The 19835-nt window shown below is 55.5% G+C and overlaps 1 protein-coding gene across 11 annotated transcripts in view; it reads left to right on the forward strand.

Moving 5' to 3' along the window:
• Positions 1–19835, forward strand: part of ANKRD11 (ankyrin repeat domain containing 11) — a 190509-nt gene that overhangs the window by 164188 nt on the left and 6486 nt on the right. For 7 of the 11 annotated variants that reach the window (XM_049110586.1, XM_025427118.3, XM_025427121.3 and 4 more), the window contains 5 exons: positions 8395–8565; positions 8719–8922; positions 10241–10383; positions 12564–12711; positions 13128–19621. In XM_049110586.1, the coding sequence (XP_048966543.1) occupies positions 8395–8565; positions 8719–8922; positions 10241–10383; positions 12564–12711; positions 13128–19621 (7160 nt within the window). Of the gene's footprint in view, positions 1–7838; positions 7936–8394; positions 8566–8718; positions 8923–10240; positions 10384–12563; positions 12712–13127; positions 19622–19835 lie in introns of all 11 variants that reach the window. The other 4 variants (XM_025427123.3, XM_049110587.1, XM_049110588.1 and 1 more) reach the window with 3 other exon arrangements.

Here is a 19835-nt window from a genome sequence, read left to right on the forward strand (position 1 = left end):
CTAGGATATGAGGAAGGTATCATGGGCCCACAGCAATCCTTCACGGAGGTGTGGTAGAGCCCACGGCACCTGTGTCTGGGCTGGGCTGGCACAGTGGGGATAGGACTGGGTGGGTGGGCAGGTAGAGGGGCTGATGCTCCACAAAAGAGCAGAGGTGCCTGTGGATACCTCTGGACGCTGGGCTCCTGCCAGAATGCAAGAGCTTGCAGAGATGCTGTTACTTAGGCTTTAGGTCTGGAGGAAATCAGACCAGGCCTGGAAATCCTCCCTCCTGTCGCTGGTGCCTATTCCAGTTTTGGGTGTGGAGGGCCTGATATCTCTATTTGGTTGTTAGCTCTCTGCATGGTCAGAGTTGGAGATGGATGTCCAGCCTCTGGGACATTCCTATAAATTCCCCAGCAGCCTTGCTGTGAGTTAAGGAGACAGTGTTAGAGCTTCTGCTTCCTGGGGGAGTATGTTGCCTGAGCTGAGCATGCCTGAGTAGGCTGCCCATTCTGCTCTGGTTGGTAGGATTTCTTTGCAGTGCCCATTTTATTGTGATGTTGACTTCTTGGGTTCATGTGTTTCCAGCAGGCCATATGGATCTGTCTACTGATGGTTAGCATTTCAGCAAGAGGCTGACATGTGGGTTCACCTGAATCCACGTGGCTTCTCAGGTGTCTAGGACAGTCTTGGGGCAGGCAGGAAGTGTTGACATTTATTCTCTGCAACTTGTAGGTCTGGGTGAGGGCAGGGAGGGATTCACCATGAAGTAGAAAAATAGTGAACATTTAAAAAACAGTATTTTACAGGCAAGGACTGTGTTACAAACATTGAATACATATGAGATATAATACTTGCGCTCATTATTCTGGGGGACGATTTTATATCTTGTACATCCGCTTTGTTAACATAACAAAGCTAGATTTTCCACTAAGAAGATTCTTACATGGGTGTGCTGTGCATGACTTATATCAGGAGCCTTCCAAATATGAATCTGTGGGTCATGCGCAGCATCAGGAGGTGGGCTTCTGGGGCCCCTGGCTGGTCAAACTGTAGCTCTGATGAGCCTGGCCTGACTCTGAAAGACGTACACCTCTGGCCAGGTGCCTCCCAGCTGCTGGACTGTGCCTCCCACAGGGTCAGGAGGAAGTGTCCTCAGGAGTGGCAGACTGGGAGGGGCCAAGCAGGTCCTGAAGGTCTGATGCATCCCCACCCCGCCCAGTGCCTGCTCCTGCTGCGTCCCTCCGGCGCCCTCTGCTGGGAAGATGCAGGCCTGTGCTCACCCCGAGGGGAACTTGGTAGAAGGCTCCAGAACTCAGGGTTTTGAGAGGCAAATAGTGAGTTTGCTTAGTTGTGTCTCTCAAGTGGGAAGAGGCTAATGATCCTCTGCCCAAGGACCACCGAACTGCCAGCGCTGTCCTGCCTCCTCACCTCCCAGGAGGCGACCTCTGTCTACAGTGCTCTGTCAGGCCTGGAGGCTGCCTGCCAGGAGCAGTACAGCTTGTCTGCATCCGAGCCTATCGAAGGCCAGCCACCACATGTGGTATGTCACTGTATCTATCCTTCCAGAAGCTATGGCCAGAGCATGCCCCAGAGCCATATATGTCCCAGGTGGGCACCAGAGGAGCCGGCGGCGTGTGCTCACTGCGTTGTAACCCTGCCAGCCCAGACCCAAAGCAGGGCTAGGTCAAACCAGCCCAGCAACAGCTCCTCCTTGCTGCTGAGGGAGGCAGCCCCTCCGCTGAAGAAGAGGCACGCTGCTTGAGGTGGCCTCTTCCAGGCAGGCCACATGAGGCCCTGCTGCCTGGCCCCCAGCGTGATGCTAGTCTCCAAGTACAATGCTTTATCACCTACCAAACTTACAATGAAATTATATGATGTCTGCACTTAAATTATACAAATCTACTTTTTGTATGTTTAAATTTCCTCTCAACTTAAAGAAAAACCTGTCAGGAAATGTTTAGGTTGGCTTATATGCTTACTTACCCTTTGCAGGCTCCTTCATAAACCTCCTGCTCTGTTACAGTGTTCTGTCCCTTAGTCTGAATGTAGGCTGTGTGCCCCTGGGGTGGGCCCTGCCTGTCCCCAGAGGCCAGATCCCCTCACAGAGGGCTGCCCTGTCAGAAGCATCATGAGCTGGCAACTGCCTGTTCTACCTGAAAGTTTTTTTGGAGTAGTGAAAAATTCAGGTTTTCTTATTTTGCTTTTATCTTATGATTAAGACTTGTGTCTTGTGTTTATTCAGGAATGCTGACATGTAGACAACTTGTTCACTCCATTTTACGGGTGTGGAGGCACTCATGTATTTACTGAAATGGTGGTCATCCCTTTTCTATAAGATGGGAAGGGATAGGACTTACCCTCGGGGGGCTGTCCCCGTTTGAGGAAGAACTCTGGCTCCGCCGCCACTATCTGCAGGACTCCAAGGAACTCTGAACCCCATGTGCTGCTGCATGCCGCAGGTGACATGTGCATGACAATGAAGGGCTTCTCTGCTCACTTGCTTACTCGCCAGGTGATGGTAGTGAGCAGGGCAGTGCTGCTGCTGCTGTGGGGGGTCTCTGGCTGGAGAGGGCACGTGCCACCCACAGTGACACCACTTCTCCATCATTTTTCTTCCCTAAACTTGAGTAGTTTTTTCCTTTTTGTACGGAGAGCGGGTGGACTAGCCAAGGAAGGTCTTTCTGCTGAGAATCCCCAGTGTCCCCTGTTTACAGGATCATGGCCTCCCTCAGGGGCCCTGCTGTCCATACACAGTGTAGGTGAGCCAGGCCCTCACAAGCATCTTGGGTCTGTGACTCGCAGGGAGGACTTCTGGACCATGGCTGGTGACCCAACAATGTGCAGAACAAAATCTGCACAGAGAAGGGCACGTGGGGCCTCATCCAGGGAAGCTGGCTGCAGCTTCGGGAGTCCTCTTGAGAGGAGCCTGGGTCACGACGTGGCCATTCCACCTGGTAGTGCTCCCAGGGCCTGGGGCAGGGGCTAAGAGGTGGTTAGAGGCTTTTGCAGACAGGCCTGGAGGGTTAGCATGATTGATGGCATGGTTCACAAGCTGGTGTGGGTTTGGAGTATGATTTACTTCATTTTATTTAAAAAAGTTCTCACTGTGCTTTGGTGCCATGAAAGGAGGGTCAGTGGTTGGGAGGTTGTATCATGTGGGCCGTTTATGCCAACAGCACTTCCTAATACCCTGGCTTCCTCATCATGGCCATTGCAGCCCTCACTGAATTCCTGAGCCCCTGTGGAAAGAGGACTATGGTTACTCTTGTCTAGAGAAGAAGAAACACAGCTGTAGAGGCCACAGCTGTGACCTGGGAGAAGAAGGCAGGTGGCAGAGAGGGACCCCAGCCCCTCCCTTCTTGGACCAGAGAAGGAGGGGGTTGCTGGAGACCCTCTCTGTCTGTGATCAGTGGTGGTCATTTTCAGAAAGAGGAAAGAAAGAAGTGGACACACATGAGGAAAACAAAAGGAAAAGCCAGTCACAAGTGCAGCCCGAACGTCAGAGCTGGGTTGGGTGGGCCCTCGGGTCCTGGTCTTGCCGCACTTAGAAAACCTGAGCAGGGGGCTTGTGACAGAGACCAGCCCCATTGCAGCTCCTGCATCACCTCCAGCTTGGGGACCATCCCACCCAGAGTGGTTCTTTCATAACTCCTACCACCGGGCGCGGGCCATGCGTCTGGTGTAGAAGGCGTGTTCCTGATGATGGTGTGTCCCTGGTTCCCTAGCACCCTGCCCACCATCAGATGTCCCTGCACTCTGCCTGGCATCTTAGTGAGTGCTGTGATTCCAGAGCAGCACTACCAGATGCTCTCCTGTGGAGTGGAATCAAAGCGGTGTTGACATCATAGGATTTTACGGTGGAACGTAAAGGTTTCAGATTTCCCTTTAAGGCGACGTAGAAGACTGTGTCTCCTGACAAAGCCCTCAGCTAGAACACTCCAGAAGTCAGAGATGGTGAGTGGTGAACATAATGCCTTGTGGAGCGCTCGAAGTCCTCAGGAGCCAGGAACAGTGCAGGAGTCAGGCTGCTGGCCTCAGGGTGTCAGGGCCGCAATGGACATGCGCGTGAGAGCCACACCTGGGACACTTCAGGCAGGAAGAAGACCCCCATCTCTGTCTTCTCTTGGGGGCATCCTGACGGGGCAGAGGGCTTTGAGAGGTGGCCCCAGAGACTAACCCCAGCTTCCCTGTGACCTGGACTTGAGCCACACCCTGTGTTGCTGGGAATGCCTCTCCCTCTCTCTAGTCTCAGATCAGAGGAAAAGCCAATCCTCTCTGGAGAGATGAGCTTCCATGCAACTTCTGGGCCCCAGGGTTCAGACAAATACGAGTGCCGGGTCAGAACCACAGAGCATGAGGAGGAGTCCCATCCTGAGGCGGGACCCAGCCCTGGAGACCTCATGTGGGGATGTCTGGATACAAAGCACAAATCAGTAGATGTACTAAAGGAGAAAATGAAAGCACAGCCAAGGAACAAGATGCAGCCAGAGACTGCATCCATGTAGACTTTTTTCAAATATGAAATGGGATACATGGAAATGAAAATTAGCAATTAAAAAACTTCAGTGGACAGATTAAACAGCTCATTACATAGGGCATATGAATTGGCAGGTTGGTGGTTATAGCCAAGGAGATTGCCTGGACTGCGGTAGAGAAAAAGGAAGAGACAGGAGGCAGCAAAGAGGTTCCAGGTGTTGAGAGAAGACGGCTGGGCGGCACCGGGAAGGCAGAGCCCTCAGCCTTTGTGCAACGGGTCCTCCAGTGTAGGGGTACAATGTGTTATGGGCAGAACACAGGTGGGTATACACAGCAGTGTGTGGTGACAAGATGGTGGAGCAGTGCTGAGGTGGCCACCGAGGCCAGAGGGCCAGGAACACTCCCACCTGCTTCCAGGGAGGAAAACTGCCTTGCAGGCACACCTTGCTTCCTTGCTGCCAGAATCTACTGGGGTTTGGCAGCCTTTCCTGCAGTGGGACATCCAGGTTCTGCTGGGGAGGGAAGTGCAGCGGCAGGACGTGGAGTCTGGAAGCCAAGGTCCCTCAGAACCACTCCAGCCCCGTACCCTCTATGCTGTGTCCCAGAAGGCCCAGGTGAGAAGGAGGGCTTCGTGGGTTGGGCTGTGGAGGACAGAGACCCCTGCTTTCACAAGCTTGGGGAAGGGGGCTGCACTGAGAAGAGGTGACACGGTGTGGCACCAGTGTCACAGGCCACAGCGCGCTCACGCCATAAACACATAAAGTGGTGTCCCATCAGCGTGTGTTCCTGAGAGTGATGCAGGGGGACTGTCCAGGCTCAGGGAAACCATCATCTCCCACTGGCTGGGTCCAGGAAGGAAGGAGCCAGCAGAAAGATGCAGCCCTGCACAGCCTTTGGGACTGGGGCCCTATGTTTCCCAAGCACTCTCTGGGCTGCCTTCCCTGGCCTGTGCAGAGCCCATGCGTCACACCTATGCCTGCAGCTGACCACGGGGACATTCCACAGGTGGGCTTGTTGGGGTCCTTCGACCTCTCTCCATCACCAGTGTACCTGCCAGTTTCTGCTCTGGGAAGTTGTGTAAGTTCCACTTGGCTTCCAGTCGGCTATTAGAAACAAAAACTAGCAGATTTCAGTGGGGACCCCCCCACCAAATTGTCTGAGAGGCCGCTCTGGGTCATGGCACCTCATCTGGCCAGTGGGGGTGCAGAGGCAGGCTATGTGTCCTCCCCCTCCTGATGCGTTCACCCCATCACGGTCAAGGCAGCACAGTGGTTGGCAAGAGGGGCAGGCTGGACCAACCCCACGTGGCTTGGCTCCTCTGGCCAGAAGTCAGTGCTTCTTGTGGGTGCTGCTTCCCTGGGCTCCCTCGCCCAAGGCCACATGGCCTGGCTGGACTCAGGCCCTCTGGGTACTGGTAGCTGCAGGTGCTGCTGGAGAACCACATTTCCCCATCAAGCAATGGGTGTCTTAGAAGATGTGATTACAGTTGGGTTTCTTCCTCTGCATTAAGACACGTAGAGGGAAAAAACAGACACGTAGGGTGTCCTGTTTAAGCCCTAGGAGACCCATCAGGAGGGAGTGTCCCTGAGCATTGTCCCATGTTATCCAGGGCTCCTGGCCTCAGGTGAGGGGGCAGGGAAGGAGGCCTGGTGGGGCAGAGGCCTCCTTGCATACCTTGTCCCCCCACAGCCTACATGTGTCTTGGTGTCGTCTGAGGCCACAGGTCTGGTGCTGTCATGTCTTCCTCTGGTGTGGGAGGCAAGCTCTGTTACTGCAGAAAACCCTTTGGGCAAAAGGCCACGGGTTTGGAGCTGTCACCTCCGGGAAGTGCCTCTCCTGGCTTCCCAACTTATAAGGAGTCTGCAGCCTGTACCATCGCTTGCACCCTGGCGCAGGCCCTGCCTTGCCCCTCCCTGGGCCGACTGCAGTGGAGAGCAGGGCTGGGCCACTGGCTTCGTCCTCTGTCCCCTGACCAGGAATCCTCGGCACTGCAGGAATCCTGTTTGAGCTCTGCCGTCTCCCTCCCCTTGCTGGCTGTATGTCTCCACTACACCCGAGGGAGGCAGCAGAGGCCTCCTGAACGCCTAGTGGGAGCACCTTGGGCTCCAGTGGTCTGAGACTAAGTGGTAACTCCTGGGAGACTGCAGAGCATGGGCGTGTGCACATGCCTTCCTCCTGCTCTTCTGGCACCCAGAGCCCTGTGCTGGACGCACTGTGCTGGCAGGGCCAGCCTGTGGGATGTGGGTCTTATTTCCTGTCATTGTTTATACATCAGAACGTGTATAAACATTTCTGCCGGTGGCAGAATGGTAAACAGAGAAGGCAGGTAGAGGCAGGGCGCATCCAGGGACAGATCAGTGGAGCACTCAGCTGTGGGAGCACTTGTAAACCAAATGCCCTGATTTGGGCTCTGTGGCCCCAAGTCCCTGTGGAAGTGTAGCATAACTTCTTGGGACCTGGGGGGCCACTGGGCAGGGCTGCTGTGGTATACTGTTCACCCTGCACAGAGGCTCATCCCTGCCTCTGCCAGCATGAGTAGAACAGGACAGAGGGGATGAGCTGGGGTTCTGTGGTCACTGTGAGGAGCGTTCTGGAATTTACTTTTTTCTTGGGCCTGTGCTTGGTGGGCTGGTTAGAAACTCATTGTTGCTGATGGGGAGCTGCCACTCGCAGCACAGGGACCTACATTCCAGCAGGTCATAGCTGTAGTTTATGACAGGCAGACCAAAATACCTTCTTGGGAAACAGCTCCAGAAAACTCTTGTTAAGAGAATGGAAGATGTTGTATCTGTGGGGCTGGGCATGTTGTCCTGGAGTCTGTCTGGTCGTCTTTCACAGACAGCACCCACCTCCCTCAGGCAGGCCCCAGCCAGCGAACCTGCCGAGGGCCTGGAGGGGTCTCCCATTGCACTGGGTGGAAAGCAGGACAATACTCCCCTCAGCCCACCTGGAGAAGTTTCAGGGACCTGAGTTTCCCATGGTGCCCCTCCTTCCCCAGCTACAGCTTGCACCCTGTGACCTAGAACACACCCTAACCACCCCGGTTCCCAAACAAGCCTCCCCGCTCCCCCCCGCACACATGGGGCAGTGTGGGGAGGGCTCCAGGCTTCCCGTGGACCCCTAATCCCCAGTTGGAGGGTGAGGGTGAAGGACAAAAGCGAGCTTTGGCTCCTGGCTCATGGAGTTTGGGGTGTATTTTCTCTCCCTTACACCTGCCTCTTCTAGAAGAAACAGCACAACGTGTTTGTGTTCAGGGTTGGCAGGGTGTTTTGTAACGGGTCAGACAAGTGGAGGATGTGCGCGTCCCGAGGAGGCTGACACGGAACGGCTGAGCTGTTCCATCGTATCTGGTTAGTGCTCTGTGTTGATGCCTTTAGATGCCTCCAGCTCAGTCCATGTCGTGGTACTGCAAGGCTGGTTCGCTCCTCGAAGGGCCATGGCATGAAATGGAGGTCCCTAGAAGCAAGAAGAAAGGTACAGTACTGACGAGTCGGCCTTGATCTATTTATGTATTTCTAAACTATGTTTGCCAATTATATCTGCACTGTTTGGAGGCGGGACGGGGAAGGAGGAATCAGAGTGTGGACACAGTATTTAATAGACGGAGACCTGTCCTGTGTGAGCCAGGACACCGGTGAGAGGCTGTCCCACCGCCTGGCGCACGGTGGTCAGTATGGGGAGGCGCCTGAGCGGACTGAACGGTCGGTGGGGGCAGAGGCGGAGCAGGCTTCATTGGCTCATAACACGGTGTCGAAACTGTCTCTGTTACTGCTGGAGGTGATGACAGGCGGCACGGTGCTGCCACCTTTGCTCTTGCCCTTTCCCTGTGAGCTGTGAGGAGGGAGGCAGGGGCTCCATGGTGCCAGGTAAGGCTCTGGGTTCTGAGGACTGCGTGGCATGAAATCTCCCCCTGTCTCCTCCACCGCCTCACAGAGAAGCAGGGTCCTGAGCGGAAGAGGATTAAGAAGGAGCCTGTCACCCGAAAGGCTGGACTGCTGTTTGGCATGGGGCTCTCTGGGATCCGAGCCGGCTACCCCCTCTCCGAGCGCCAGCAGGTGGCTCTCCTCATGCAGATGACTGCCGAGGAGTCTGCCAACAGCCCAGGTGAGCCCCTGGGTTTGGGGTCATCCTAGGGATGGGTGCCCACGTGAAGGTGTCCCCTTTCCCATGTGGAAATGACCAAGATCCTAGAAGCTTCTGTGACCAGGGACACCACCCCTCACTGACGTCCCTGCTTGTCCTCTCTTTGGCCTGCAGTAGACACAACACCAAAGCACCCCTCCCAGTCGACAGTGTGTCAGAAGGGGACGCCTAACTCTGCCTCAAAAACCAAAGACAAAGTGAACAAGCGAAACGAGCGTGGAGAGACCCGCCTGCACCGCGCAGCCATCCGCGGGGATGCCCGGCGCATCAAAGAGCTGATTGGAGAGGGCGCGGACGTCAACGTCAAGGATTTTGCAGGTGAGCACTCATGAAAGGACGGGAGGCTTTGCTCTGGCCCCCGTGTGCTGGAGCCCTCTGGCCGAGTGAGCACCAGGTCTCAGAAGGCACAATTCCAACCTGGGAGTCAGCATGATGGGAATCAAAGCATGTGCACAGGACTGGGGGGCAGACCTCGCTCTTACACCAGCATAATTTGCTGCTTCTATGGCATCAGTGTTTTGGGAAATATTTCAAAGTAAGATTGTTTTCTTATTTTTCATTATTTTTAAGAATAATGAGGCTTGGGGAATTTTTAGATACCACCCTGCAGTGTTATGGAAACCCCAGTTCTGTGGCAGAGGAATCCTCCTCCCTGGCTACTGGAGGAGGTCTGCCTCTGGCGTACTTGGGGAGAAGCTGCCTGGCCTGAGACGGCGGAGCCGAACTGACCTGAGGGAGTCTGTGCAGCAGCTGGGCACTACCTTGTATGCCCGGGATATTTGGCGCGAGGCTCTGCTGTGGATTCCAGCCCTGTGTTCTGAGTGTGGGGAGAACAGAAAACGAGCAAAGCAGTCTTCATGACAGACCCATCTAGATTTTTCCCACTGCCCTAGTTGGTGGTTGTCTGACCCAAAACTAATCTAGCCCTCTTTTTTTTTAAAAAAAGATTTTATTTATTTACTCGTTAGAGACACAGAGAGGCAGAGACATAAGCAGAGGGAGAAGCAGGCTCCCTGTGGGGAGCCTGCTGTGGGACTCGATCTCAGGACCCCAGGATCACACCCTGAGCCCGCCATCCAGGGAGCCCAGCACCTTTTCTTAAAAAGCCATTTTCCTAAGTCAGGATTTTCCGAAGTCCTGGAATTTGTGTCTATGGGGGTGGGCCTCTTTGCACACTGACATTTGAGGCCATGCTTCCTGGTGGCCTGTTGAGGCTCTGGCAGAAGCAGCCACCAGGGGAGGCCTCCGTGTGTGGCCTCAGCCTCATGCTCACAGAGGGTGCACTCCCAGGCCTGCAGCCATGGCGACAGGCTCTGTCATCCTCCCCAAGTCCCTCCTCAGCCTCCCCAGTATTCTCCTCATGTTTCTGGCTCCTTTGGGCCAAGGCTGCTGCCTGTTACCCTATGTTCACCAGTCCTCCATCCCAGGTGATCCTTGCAAGTTGTTAATGTTCAGAGTTAACTAGCTACACATCTTGGAGCGAATGAGGTACTGCAGTAAAGGACACACAGGGCCTCCCAGGGCTTGCGGCCCTCCCTTGCAGGCACCACCACCAATGCACTGGAGGGTGTGGCCTCAGGACAGGAGTGGTGTTCTCGAGGATTAAATAACATAGGTCCTAAGTGTCTGTTTCCAGGCTGGACAGCACTGCACGAGGCGTGTAACCGGGGCTACTACGATGTCGCCAAGCAGCTGCTGGCCGCAGGCGCGGAGGTGAACACCAAGGGCCTGGATGATGACACGCCCCTGCACGACGCTGCCAACAATGGGCACTATAAGGTGAGCGCCGCCCCACATGTTCCCTGGCTTGGGCCTCCTCCCATCATCCCTGTTGGCTTGCATGTTACCTGCCTACCCCTCCCCTAGCAGAGCGATCCTCTGCATGGCTCACTCTGCTCATCCTGGTTCAGCACCTGGTGGCCTCTTAACCACTCATGGCCTGTGTGACAGGGCCCTGCTCTGGCCGTGCAGGTGTGGTTGTGTTTGAGCAGGTGAATGATTGTACCCATAGGGAGGGGGTTCAGGGGCTACTGCCTGCCCATCCTCATCCCTGTCCTACTCACTGTTAGCGTAGCCAGTACATGGGAGGACTATTGTAACCAGCCTGGGAGCAGCAAGCACCCAAGTGTGCCATCTCCCCAAGAGGACTCAGCCCCCCTGGGGGACACAGCTCTCTCTAGATCTGAAGCAGCAGATGCACAGAGAGGGCAAGGCTCTCACTGCAGTCACTACCAGACCATCGTGATGAGGCCCTGACCAGAGATGGACATTGGGGCATGGTGAGGACAGCACCTATAGACCAGAATGCACTTCTAACACTCCTTTGTAGCTGCCCTGCCTGGCCGCTGTTGGCTGATGCCAGGGAACTAGAAGCACTGAGCGTGTGATGAGAGGTTGGAAGGTGACAGGTCACCACGGTGGGAGGAGGGATTCTAAATGAAAAGATGCCCACAGTGACTGGAGAAATCTGCACGTGGGTTCTGTGCTTGATGTTAGGGATTATAGATGACTTTTTAGGTAAGATAAAGGCATCATAGTTTTTTTTTTTTTTTTTTTTAAGGGTCTTTTTAGAGAAATCTACTGATAAAGCTTATGAAATGCTTGAGATCTGCTAAAAATAGCCAGGGCAGGGGGACCATATGGGTGACATGAGGCTGCTGTGAGCTGGTAGCTGATAGAGTGGAGAGGAAGGGGATTTCCCTTTGAATCTCTATTCTTTCATAATTATTGTGAAACCATCTCATGAGATAGACTGTGGAAGTGTTGTGAGGGATGGGGTAATGGCCCTCAGAGAAACCCCTGCCCAGGTCCTGGGACCTGTGACCTCATGTGGGTAAGGGGACTCCACAGATGGGAGGAAGCAAAGGATCAGGAAGTGGTGGCCTTGGATTATCACATGGGCCTGTAGCCTTAGGGTCTGTATGACAGACCTCCTTTCCTGGCCAGGTCATGGTTCCCAGCAGTGGCAGGAGGGAGGAGAGCATGAGGGTGGCTTGCCCCACGTTGCTGGCCTTAGTGGAAGGAGCCAAGGGACATGGTGGCCTCCAGCGGTTGGGATAGCCCTTGGCGGGCAAACAGCAGGGACACAGCACCAGGATCCCAGCACCACCAGGGCCCCACACGCAGGGAAAGGAAGGAGCAAACACCACCCACACTGTAGGGTCAACAAGATCAGTTTCAGTCTTGGTGAGTTGGAGGGCATGCTGAATCGCTAGAGTAGGTGTCTGGCCCGGTCAGGGAGGCCACGGCATCCTAAGCGAGAAACGGGTGTGTGAGCGACCTCCTGCCCTTGTTATGGGTTCTTTTCATGCTATGTTCTCCAGAACAAAGCTGTGATTAGATTTGGGATTTGCACTTGAGTCCAGGGAGTGGCCGTCCCCCACGTGTAAAGCACAGGTGTAGACAGTTGGACAGAGCTGCTGAAATGTCACCCTGCATGTTTATTATTCACAGGACCGTCCTTACTCAATGTAACACAAAGCATGGAAGAGGCGATCTTTTCTAAAATAAATGAAAACCCAAAATAAACCTGCTTACGGAAGCTTGGTCTTTGTATCCTCTATTCTGTCACACCTTTCCCTCCCCCAAAACTTTCAGAACGTGCCCACTCCCCGTCAACCCTGCCGGATGGCAGCTCATCATTGGCGGGAAGGGAGTGCACATATGAGGAGATTCTGGGGGTGTGGGGACCCCATGGAGAGCGGGGAGGACTTCTGCAGTGGAGAGCTTGAAATGGGGTGGGACACCGCTAGGGTCTTTCCTGCAGGAGAGGCTCCGGCTCAGAGACCCCGCCGGATTGTGTAGTGTACACAGACGGCTTCTGGTCCTCAGCCATGGGGACGGAGCGCTGCTCTCTGGTTCAGCATAAGGCTCTCTGAATGGGCTGCAGTTTCACCCAGATGGTGGTGTGCTTTGTGTCTGTCAGAAAGCTCCCTGATATGCCTGTTGCTGTTTTGTAGGTGGTGAAGCTGTTGTTACGCTATGGAGGAAACCCTCAGCAGAGCAACAGAAAAGGCGAGACGCCACTAAAGGTGGCCAACTCCCCAACCATGGTGAATCTCCTGCTGGGCAAGGGAACCTACACGTCCAGTGAGGAGAGCTCAACCGGTCAGTGACTTGGGTGCCATGCTATGTGTGTCAGCTGGGGTGGGGGTGCAGGGCATGGGCCTCCCAGTGCCACAGGGCGCCAGAAACCATATGGGCACAGTGGGCCTCCCTGCCTCTGTAGACACCTGTGCTTATAAAGGAGCTTCTGGACTGCCCAGACCTGTCTCTGGGGTTTCCTTGCCAACAGTACTATGGGCTGGCTCTGTATATGCCGGCCCTGCCTTCACACAAGCCTCTCTCTGACTTCCTGCTGCCTGGGGTCAGCCTTCCACATCACTAAATCCACTAAATCTGGTGAAGAGCTCTCCTTCCCCCGGCCAAGGGCAGCCCAGGCCTCACACACAAAGCACTCTCCCTGCGCATGTCCTGCGCAGTTGCTGTGAATCTGCCTCTGACCATTTCCTCCCTGTTCCCAGCAGAGAGCTCAGAGGAGGAGGACGCCCCGTCATTCGCACCTTCTAGCTCAGTTGATGGCAATAACACAGACTCTGAATTTGAGAAAGGCCTGAAGCACAAGGCTAAGAACCCGGAGCCCCAGAAAACTGTGACACCTGTCAAGGACGAGTACGAGTTTGATGAGGATGATGAGCAAGACAGAGTCCCTCCAGTAGATGACAAACACTTACTGAAAAAGGATTACAGAAAAGAAACTAAATCAAATAGTTTTATTTCTATACCCAAAATGGAAGTGAAAAGTTACACTAAAAATAACACAATAGCACCAAAGAAAGCGGCTCATCGCATCTTGTCAGACACGTCGGATGAAGAGGACGTTGGTGTCACCGTGGGGACAGGAGAGAAGCTGAGGCTTTCGGCACACACGATCCTGCCCAGTAACAAAACACGGGAACCTTCCAACTCCAAGCAGCAGAAGGAAAAAAATAAAGTGAAAAAGAAGCGAAAGAAAGAAACAAAAGGCAAAGAAGTGCGATTTGGGAAGAGGAATGACAAGTTCTGTTCATCAGAGTCAGAGAGCGAGTCCTCAGAGAGCGGCGAGGACGACGGGGACTCGGTGGGGAGCTCCGGCTGCCTCAAGGAGTCCCCGCTGGTGCTGAAGGACCCCTCCCTGTTCAGCTCCCTGTCTGCCTCCTCCACCTCGTCTCACGGGAGCTCTGCTGCCCAGAAGCATAACCCCAGCCATGCAGACCCACACGCCAAGCACTGGCGGACAGACAATTGGAAAACCATTTCCTCTCCTGCCTGGTCGGAGGTCAGCTCTTTATCAGACTCCACAAGGACGAGACTGACGAGCGAGTCTGATTGCTCCTCTGACGGCTCCAGTGTGGAGTCGCTGAAGCCCGTGAGGAAGAAGCAGGAGCATAGGAAGAGGGGTGGCCTGCAGAGCACGCTGTCAGAGAAGAAGAACTCTTTTCACACCAGCGTGGATGGTGCCATTCCCAAGCTGGACAAGGAGGGCAAAGTTGTCAAGAAACACAAAACGAAACACAAACACAAAAACAAGGAGAAGGGGCTGTGCTCGGCTGGTCAGGAGCTTAAGCTGAAGAGCTTCACGTATGAGTATGAGGACTCAAAGCAGAGGTCGGATAAGGCCATCCTTCTGGACAACGACGTTTCCAACGACAACAAGCTGAAAGCCCTGAAGCACGACCGGGAGCATCTCAAGAAGGAGGAGAGACTTGGCAAAGTAAAGGCAGAGGAGAAGGAGTGGCTCTTCAAAGACGAGATGCTCAAGGTTTCCAAGGATGAAAAATCCCTGAGAAGAATCAAAGATATGAGCAGGTCTTTCCGAGAAGAGAAGGAGCGCTTGAATAAAGCAGAAAAGGAGAAATTAGTGAAGGAAAAGTCTCCAAAAGAGGAAAAACTGCGACTGTACAAAGAGGAAAGGAAGAAAAAGTCCAAAGACAGGCCCTCAAAGTTAGAGAAAAAGAATGACTTTAAGGAGGACAGACTTTCAAAGGAGAAGGAGAAGACTTTCAAAGAAGAGAAAGAAAAACTCAAAAAAGAAAAGGTTTATAAGGAAGACTCGTCCGCCTTTGATGAATACTGTAACAAAAGTCAGTTTCTGGAGAACGAAGACACCAAGTTCAGCCTCTCTGATGACCAACAGGACAGGTGGTTTTCTGACTTGTCCGACTCCTCCTTCGACTTCAAAGGGGATGACAGCTGGGACTCTCCAGTGACGGACTACAGGGATGTGAAGAGTGACCCTGTGGCCAGGCTAATCCTGGAGACAGTCAAAGAGGACAGCAAGGATAAGAAGCGAGAGAACAGGGGCCGCGAGAAGCGAGACTATGGGGACAAGCGGAATGACAGGGATGCCTTCTTCAGGAAGAAGGACAGGGAATGTCTGGACAAGAGCTGCGAGAGGAGGAAGGAGCCAATGGAGAAGCACAAAGGCGTCACCAGCTGCCTCCCCGAGAAGGACAAGAAGAGGAGGGAATCTGCCGAGGGTGGACGGGACAGGAAGGACCCCCTTGAGAGTATCAAGGAGCGGAGGGATGGCCGGGCTAAGCCCGATGAGGCATACCGCGAGGAGCTCAAGGAGCTGGCGGGTGAGGCTGGCTTCAAGGACAGGCCCGACTGCGACTTTGGAAAGGGCCTAGAGCCCTGGGAAAGGCTCCATCCAGCCCGAGAGAAGGAGAAGAAGGACAGAGGGAAGGGGGATAAATACAGAGACAAGTCCGGCGACAAAGATAAAAGTGAAAAGTCTATCCTTGAGAAATGTCCGAAGGACAAGGAATTTGATAAATGTTTCAAAGAGAAAAAAGATGCCAAGGAGAAGCATAAAGATACACACGGCAAAGACAAGGAGAGGAAAGCATCTCTCGACCAAGTTAAGGAGAAAAGGGAGAAGACTTTCCCTGGGCTGCTCTCCGAGGACTTCCCTGAGAAGAAAGACGAGAAGAAGGGTAAGGAGAAGAGCTGGTATATCGCAGACATCTTCACTGACGAGAGTGAGGACGAGAAAGATGAGTACGCGGCCAGCGCACTCAGGCTCGGAGAGGCCGGTGATGTGGCGCGGGCAGATGGCCCCACAGACACTGAGCGGCCCCGGAAGCACTCTGCTGAGCGGCAGCACACAGACAAGAAGGACCGGGAACTCCGAGAGAAGAAAAAGGAGAAGGGAGCTCCAGATGGGGCCAGGGACAAGAGAGAGAAAGTTCCCGAGAAGCACAAGGACAAAAAGGAGAAAGAGCCTGCAGAGAAGTACAAGGACAGGAAGGACCGCACATCGGTGGACTCCACACAGGAGAAGAAGAACAAACAGAAGCCCCCGGAGAAGGTGGAGAGGAGGCCTGTTGCCGAGGACAAGACCAAGGGCCGGCACCGGGAGAGGCCGGACAAGGAGCACTGCCGTGACAGGAAGGCATCAAGGAGTGCCGAGGCTGAGAAAAGCCTGCTGGAGAAGCTGGAAGAGGAGGCCCTGCACGCCTACAGGGAGGACTCCAATGATAAGGCCAGTGAGGTGTCCTCGGACAGCTTCACTGACCGTGGGCAGGAGCCTGGCCTCAGCGCCCTCCTAGAGGTGTCCTTCACGGAGCCCACCGAGGACAAGGTCAAGGACAAGGAGAGGCACAGACACTCTTCATCTTCGTCCAAGAAAAGCCATGATCGAGAGAGAGTCAAGAAAGACAAATCTGAGAAGAGAGAAAAGAGCGATGACTACAAGGACTCCGGTGGCAGGAAGGACCCCATCCAGTATGATAAGGACTTCTCTGATGCTGATGCTTACGGGCTCCCTTATGGCGCAAAAGCTGACACAGAGGACGGGTTAGAGAAAGCCCTTGAGCTCTTCTCCACAGAGAAGAAGGAGAAAAATGATTCTGAAAGAGAGCCGTCCAAGAAAATAGAGAAGGAGCTGAAGCCCTATGGGTCGAGTGCTGCCAGTGCCCTCAAGGAGAAGAGGAGGAGAGAGAAGCACCGGGAGAAGTGGAGGGACGAGCGGGAGAAGCACAGGGACAGGCACGGGGATGGGCTCCTGCGGCATCACAAGGACGAGCAGAGGCCTGCGGCGAGAGACAAGGATGCACCCCCAAACCCGCTCCGAGACAGGTCCAGGGAGGACAGCCTGAAACTCAGCGAGGCCAGACTGAAGGAGAAGTTCAAGGACAATCCGGAGAAAGAGAAGGGTGACCCGGCAAAAGTCAGCAACGGCGAGAAATTGCCAGTGTCCAGAGACCCGGGCAAGAGAGACGCCCGGCCCAGAGAAAAGCTGCTGGGTGATGGCGACCTGATGATGACCAGTTTCGAGCGCATGCTTTCCCAGAAGGACCTGGAGGTCGAGGAGCGCCACAAGCGGCATAAGGAGAGGATGAAGCAGATGGAGAAGATGAGGCACAGGTCTGGAGACCCAAAGCTCAAGGAGAGGATGAAGCCAGCTGAGGACGCACGGAAGAAGAGCCTGGATGTCCCTCCAAAGAAGCCGCTGGCGCTGGACCCCGCCCTGAAGGACAAGAAGCTCAGGGAGTCTGCTCCCACTCCAGCAGCTCCCGAGAACAAGCCCCACCCAGGGCCAGCTGTGGACACCAGGGACTGGTTGGCAGGGCCACACATGAAAGAGGTTCTGCCTGCATCTCCCAGGCCTGACCAAGGCCGGCCCACTGGGGTCCCCACGCCTGCCTCCGTGGTGTCATGCCCCAGCTATGAGGAGGCCATGCACACGCCCAGGACGCCGTCCTGCAGTGCTGATGACTACTCTGACCTCATGTTCGACTGCACAGACCCTCAGCCTGTGTCCAGTACATCCACCAGCGCCTGCTCCCCATCCTTCTTCGACAGGTTCTCAGTGGCAGCAAGCGGGATCTCAGAGACCGCGAGCCAGACGCCCACAAGGCCGTTGTGCACGAGCCTTTATCGTTCGGTCTCTGTTGATATCAGGAGGACCCCTGAGGAAGAGTTCAGCACTGGGGACAAGCTGTTCAGACAGCAGAGCGTGCCCACGGCATCCAGTTATGACTCACCAGGCCAACACCTGGAGGACAAGGCCCCTGGGCCCCCGGGTCCTGCCGAGAAGTTCGCCTGCTTGTCTCCGGGGTACTACTCCCCAGACTATGGCATCCCCTCCCCCAAAGCAGATGCTCTGCACTGCCCACCCGCAGCTGTGGTCAACGTCACCCCCTCCCCAGAGGGTGCCTTCTCTGGTTTACAAGCAAAGTCCCCCCCTCCGCACAGAGATGAACTGTTGGCCCCATCCATGGAGGGAGCCCTTCCCCCTGATTTGGGCATTCCCCTGGATGCCACAGAGGACCAGCAGGCCACTGCCGCCATCATCCCCCCAGAGCCCAGCTACCTGGAGCCACTGGATGAGGGCCCCTTCAGCACGGTCATCACGGAGGAACCCGTCGAGTGGGCACATCCGGCGGCCTCAGAGCAGGGCCTCTCCTGCAGTCTGATTGGGGGCGCCCCTGAGAACCCTGTCAGCTGGCCTGTTGGGCCGGACCTTCTGCTCAAGTCCCCACAGCGGCTCCCAGAGTCCCCGCAGCATTTCTGCCCCACTGAGGCCCTCCACCCTGCTGCCCCAGGGCCCTTTGGCACCACAGAGCCCCCTTACCCAGGCTCCCCTGACGCGTACCCTCTGTCAGCCACTGAGCCTGGACTTGAGGGTGCCAAGGGTGATGAGGTAGAGGCTGTCCCAGCCTCCGTCTCCACCCCAGAGGAGCCAGCCCCCTTTGCCGCTGCTTCCAGGCTGGAACCTTTCTTTACCAATTGCAAACCGCTTCCAGAAGCACCTGCCGATGTGGCCGCGGAGCCTTCGTGTTTGACCACGGTGACTCAGGTGGAGGCTCTGGGGCCCATAGAAAGTAACTTCCTGGAAAATGGGCATGACCTGTCGGCGCTCAGCCAGGTGGAGCCAGTGCCCTGGCCTGATGGATTCCCCAACTCTGAAGACGACTTAGATCTTGGGCCTTTTTCGTTGCCAGAGCTCCCCCCTCTTCAAGCAAAAGATGTTTCTGATGTTGAAACAGAACCTGTAGAAGAGACTGCCCTGGCTCCTCCTGAAGATGCCCCTGCAGGGCCCCCTGTAGTCCCCAGTGGTGGAGACATCCCTGCATCAGCTGCCGAGGAACAGCCTGTGCTGCCTCCTGACTCGGTGGCCCCCCGGCTCCCCACTGAGCCCGAGCCCCCTGAGGAGCCCCAGCCAGATGCAATGTTGGAAGCCACGGTAGAAGCAGGCACCGTGTCAGAGGGTAGGGTCCCCGAGGACTCAGACTCCAGCCTGGGGCCCGCGGCAGCACCGTTGGAGCAGCCTCCACCAGGGAGTGGAGAGGAGGAGGCCGAGGGCCAGGATCTCACAGCCGCATCCCACAGTGTGCCTGACACCCCTGTGGATGGTGTGGCCCAGGCACATGCAGTGGACGGGGCAGGCCCCCTGGATAGTGCCAGTCTCGAGGGGCCTCTGGGCAGCGTCCAGCCTGAAGTGACAGAACCAGAACCCAAACCTGCAGCTGAAGCCCCAAAGGCGCCCAAAGTAGAGGAGATCCCCCAGCGCATGACCAGGAACCGGGCTCAGATGCTAGCCAATCAGAACAAGCAGAGCTCACCTCCCTCGGAGAAGGAGCCCGCCCCTGCCCCTGCCCCCAGAGCAAAGGGCCGCTGCTGTGAGGAGGATGACCCCCAGGCCCAGCACCCACGCAAGCGCCGCTTCCAGCGCTCCAGTCAGCAGCTGCAGCAGCAGATGAACACGTCCACACAGCAGACACGGGAAGTGATTCAGCAGACCCTGGCTGCCATCGTGGACGCCATCAAGCTGGACGACATCGAGCCCTACCACAGCGACAGGTCCAACCCATACTTTGAATACCTGCAGATCAGAAAGAAGATCGAGGAGAAGCGCAAGATCCTCTGCTACATCACCCCTCAGGCACCCCAGTGCTACGCCGAGTACGTCACCTACACGGGCTCCTACCTCCTGGACGGCAAGCCACTCAGCAAGCTGCACATCCCCGTGGTGAGTAGCAGGGCTGGGGCGCCTGGGCTGCTGCCTCCTGGGACCAGCCTCCCGCTCAGTGGTCCTTGCTGGCAGAGCCCCTCTGGCTCAGGAGACCTGCTCGCTCGGCTCTGTCACTCATCATTTGTCCTGCGTCTGCTCCGCGGGGTCCTCAGTTGGTGCCTGTGTGCTGTCCACCTCCACCCAGCTCTCTGCCTGCTGTGACTGCACCCTG

Source organism: Canis lupus, chromosome 5 (genome assembly GCF_003254725.2).
Source record: "Canis lupus dingo isolate Sandy chromosome 5, ASM325472v2, whole genome shotgun sequence".
NCBI classification, from domain to species: domain Eukaryota; kingdom Metazoa; phylum Chordata; class Mammalia; order Carnivora; family Canidae; genus Canis; species Canis lupus.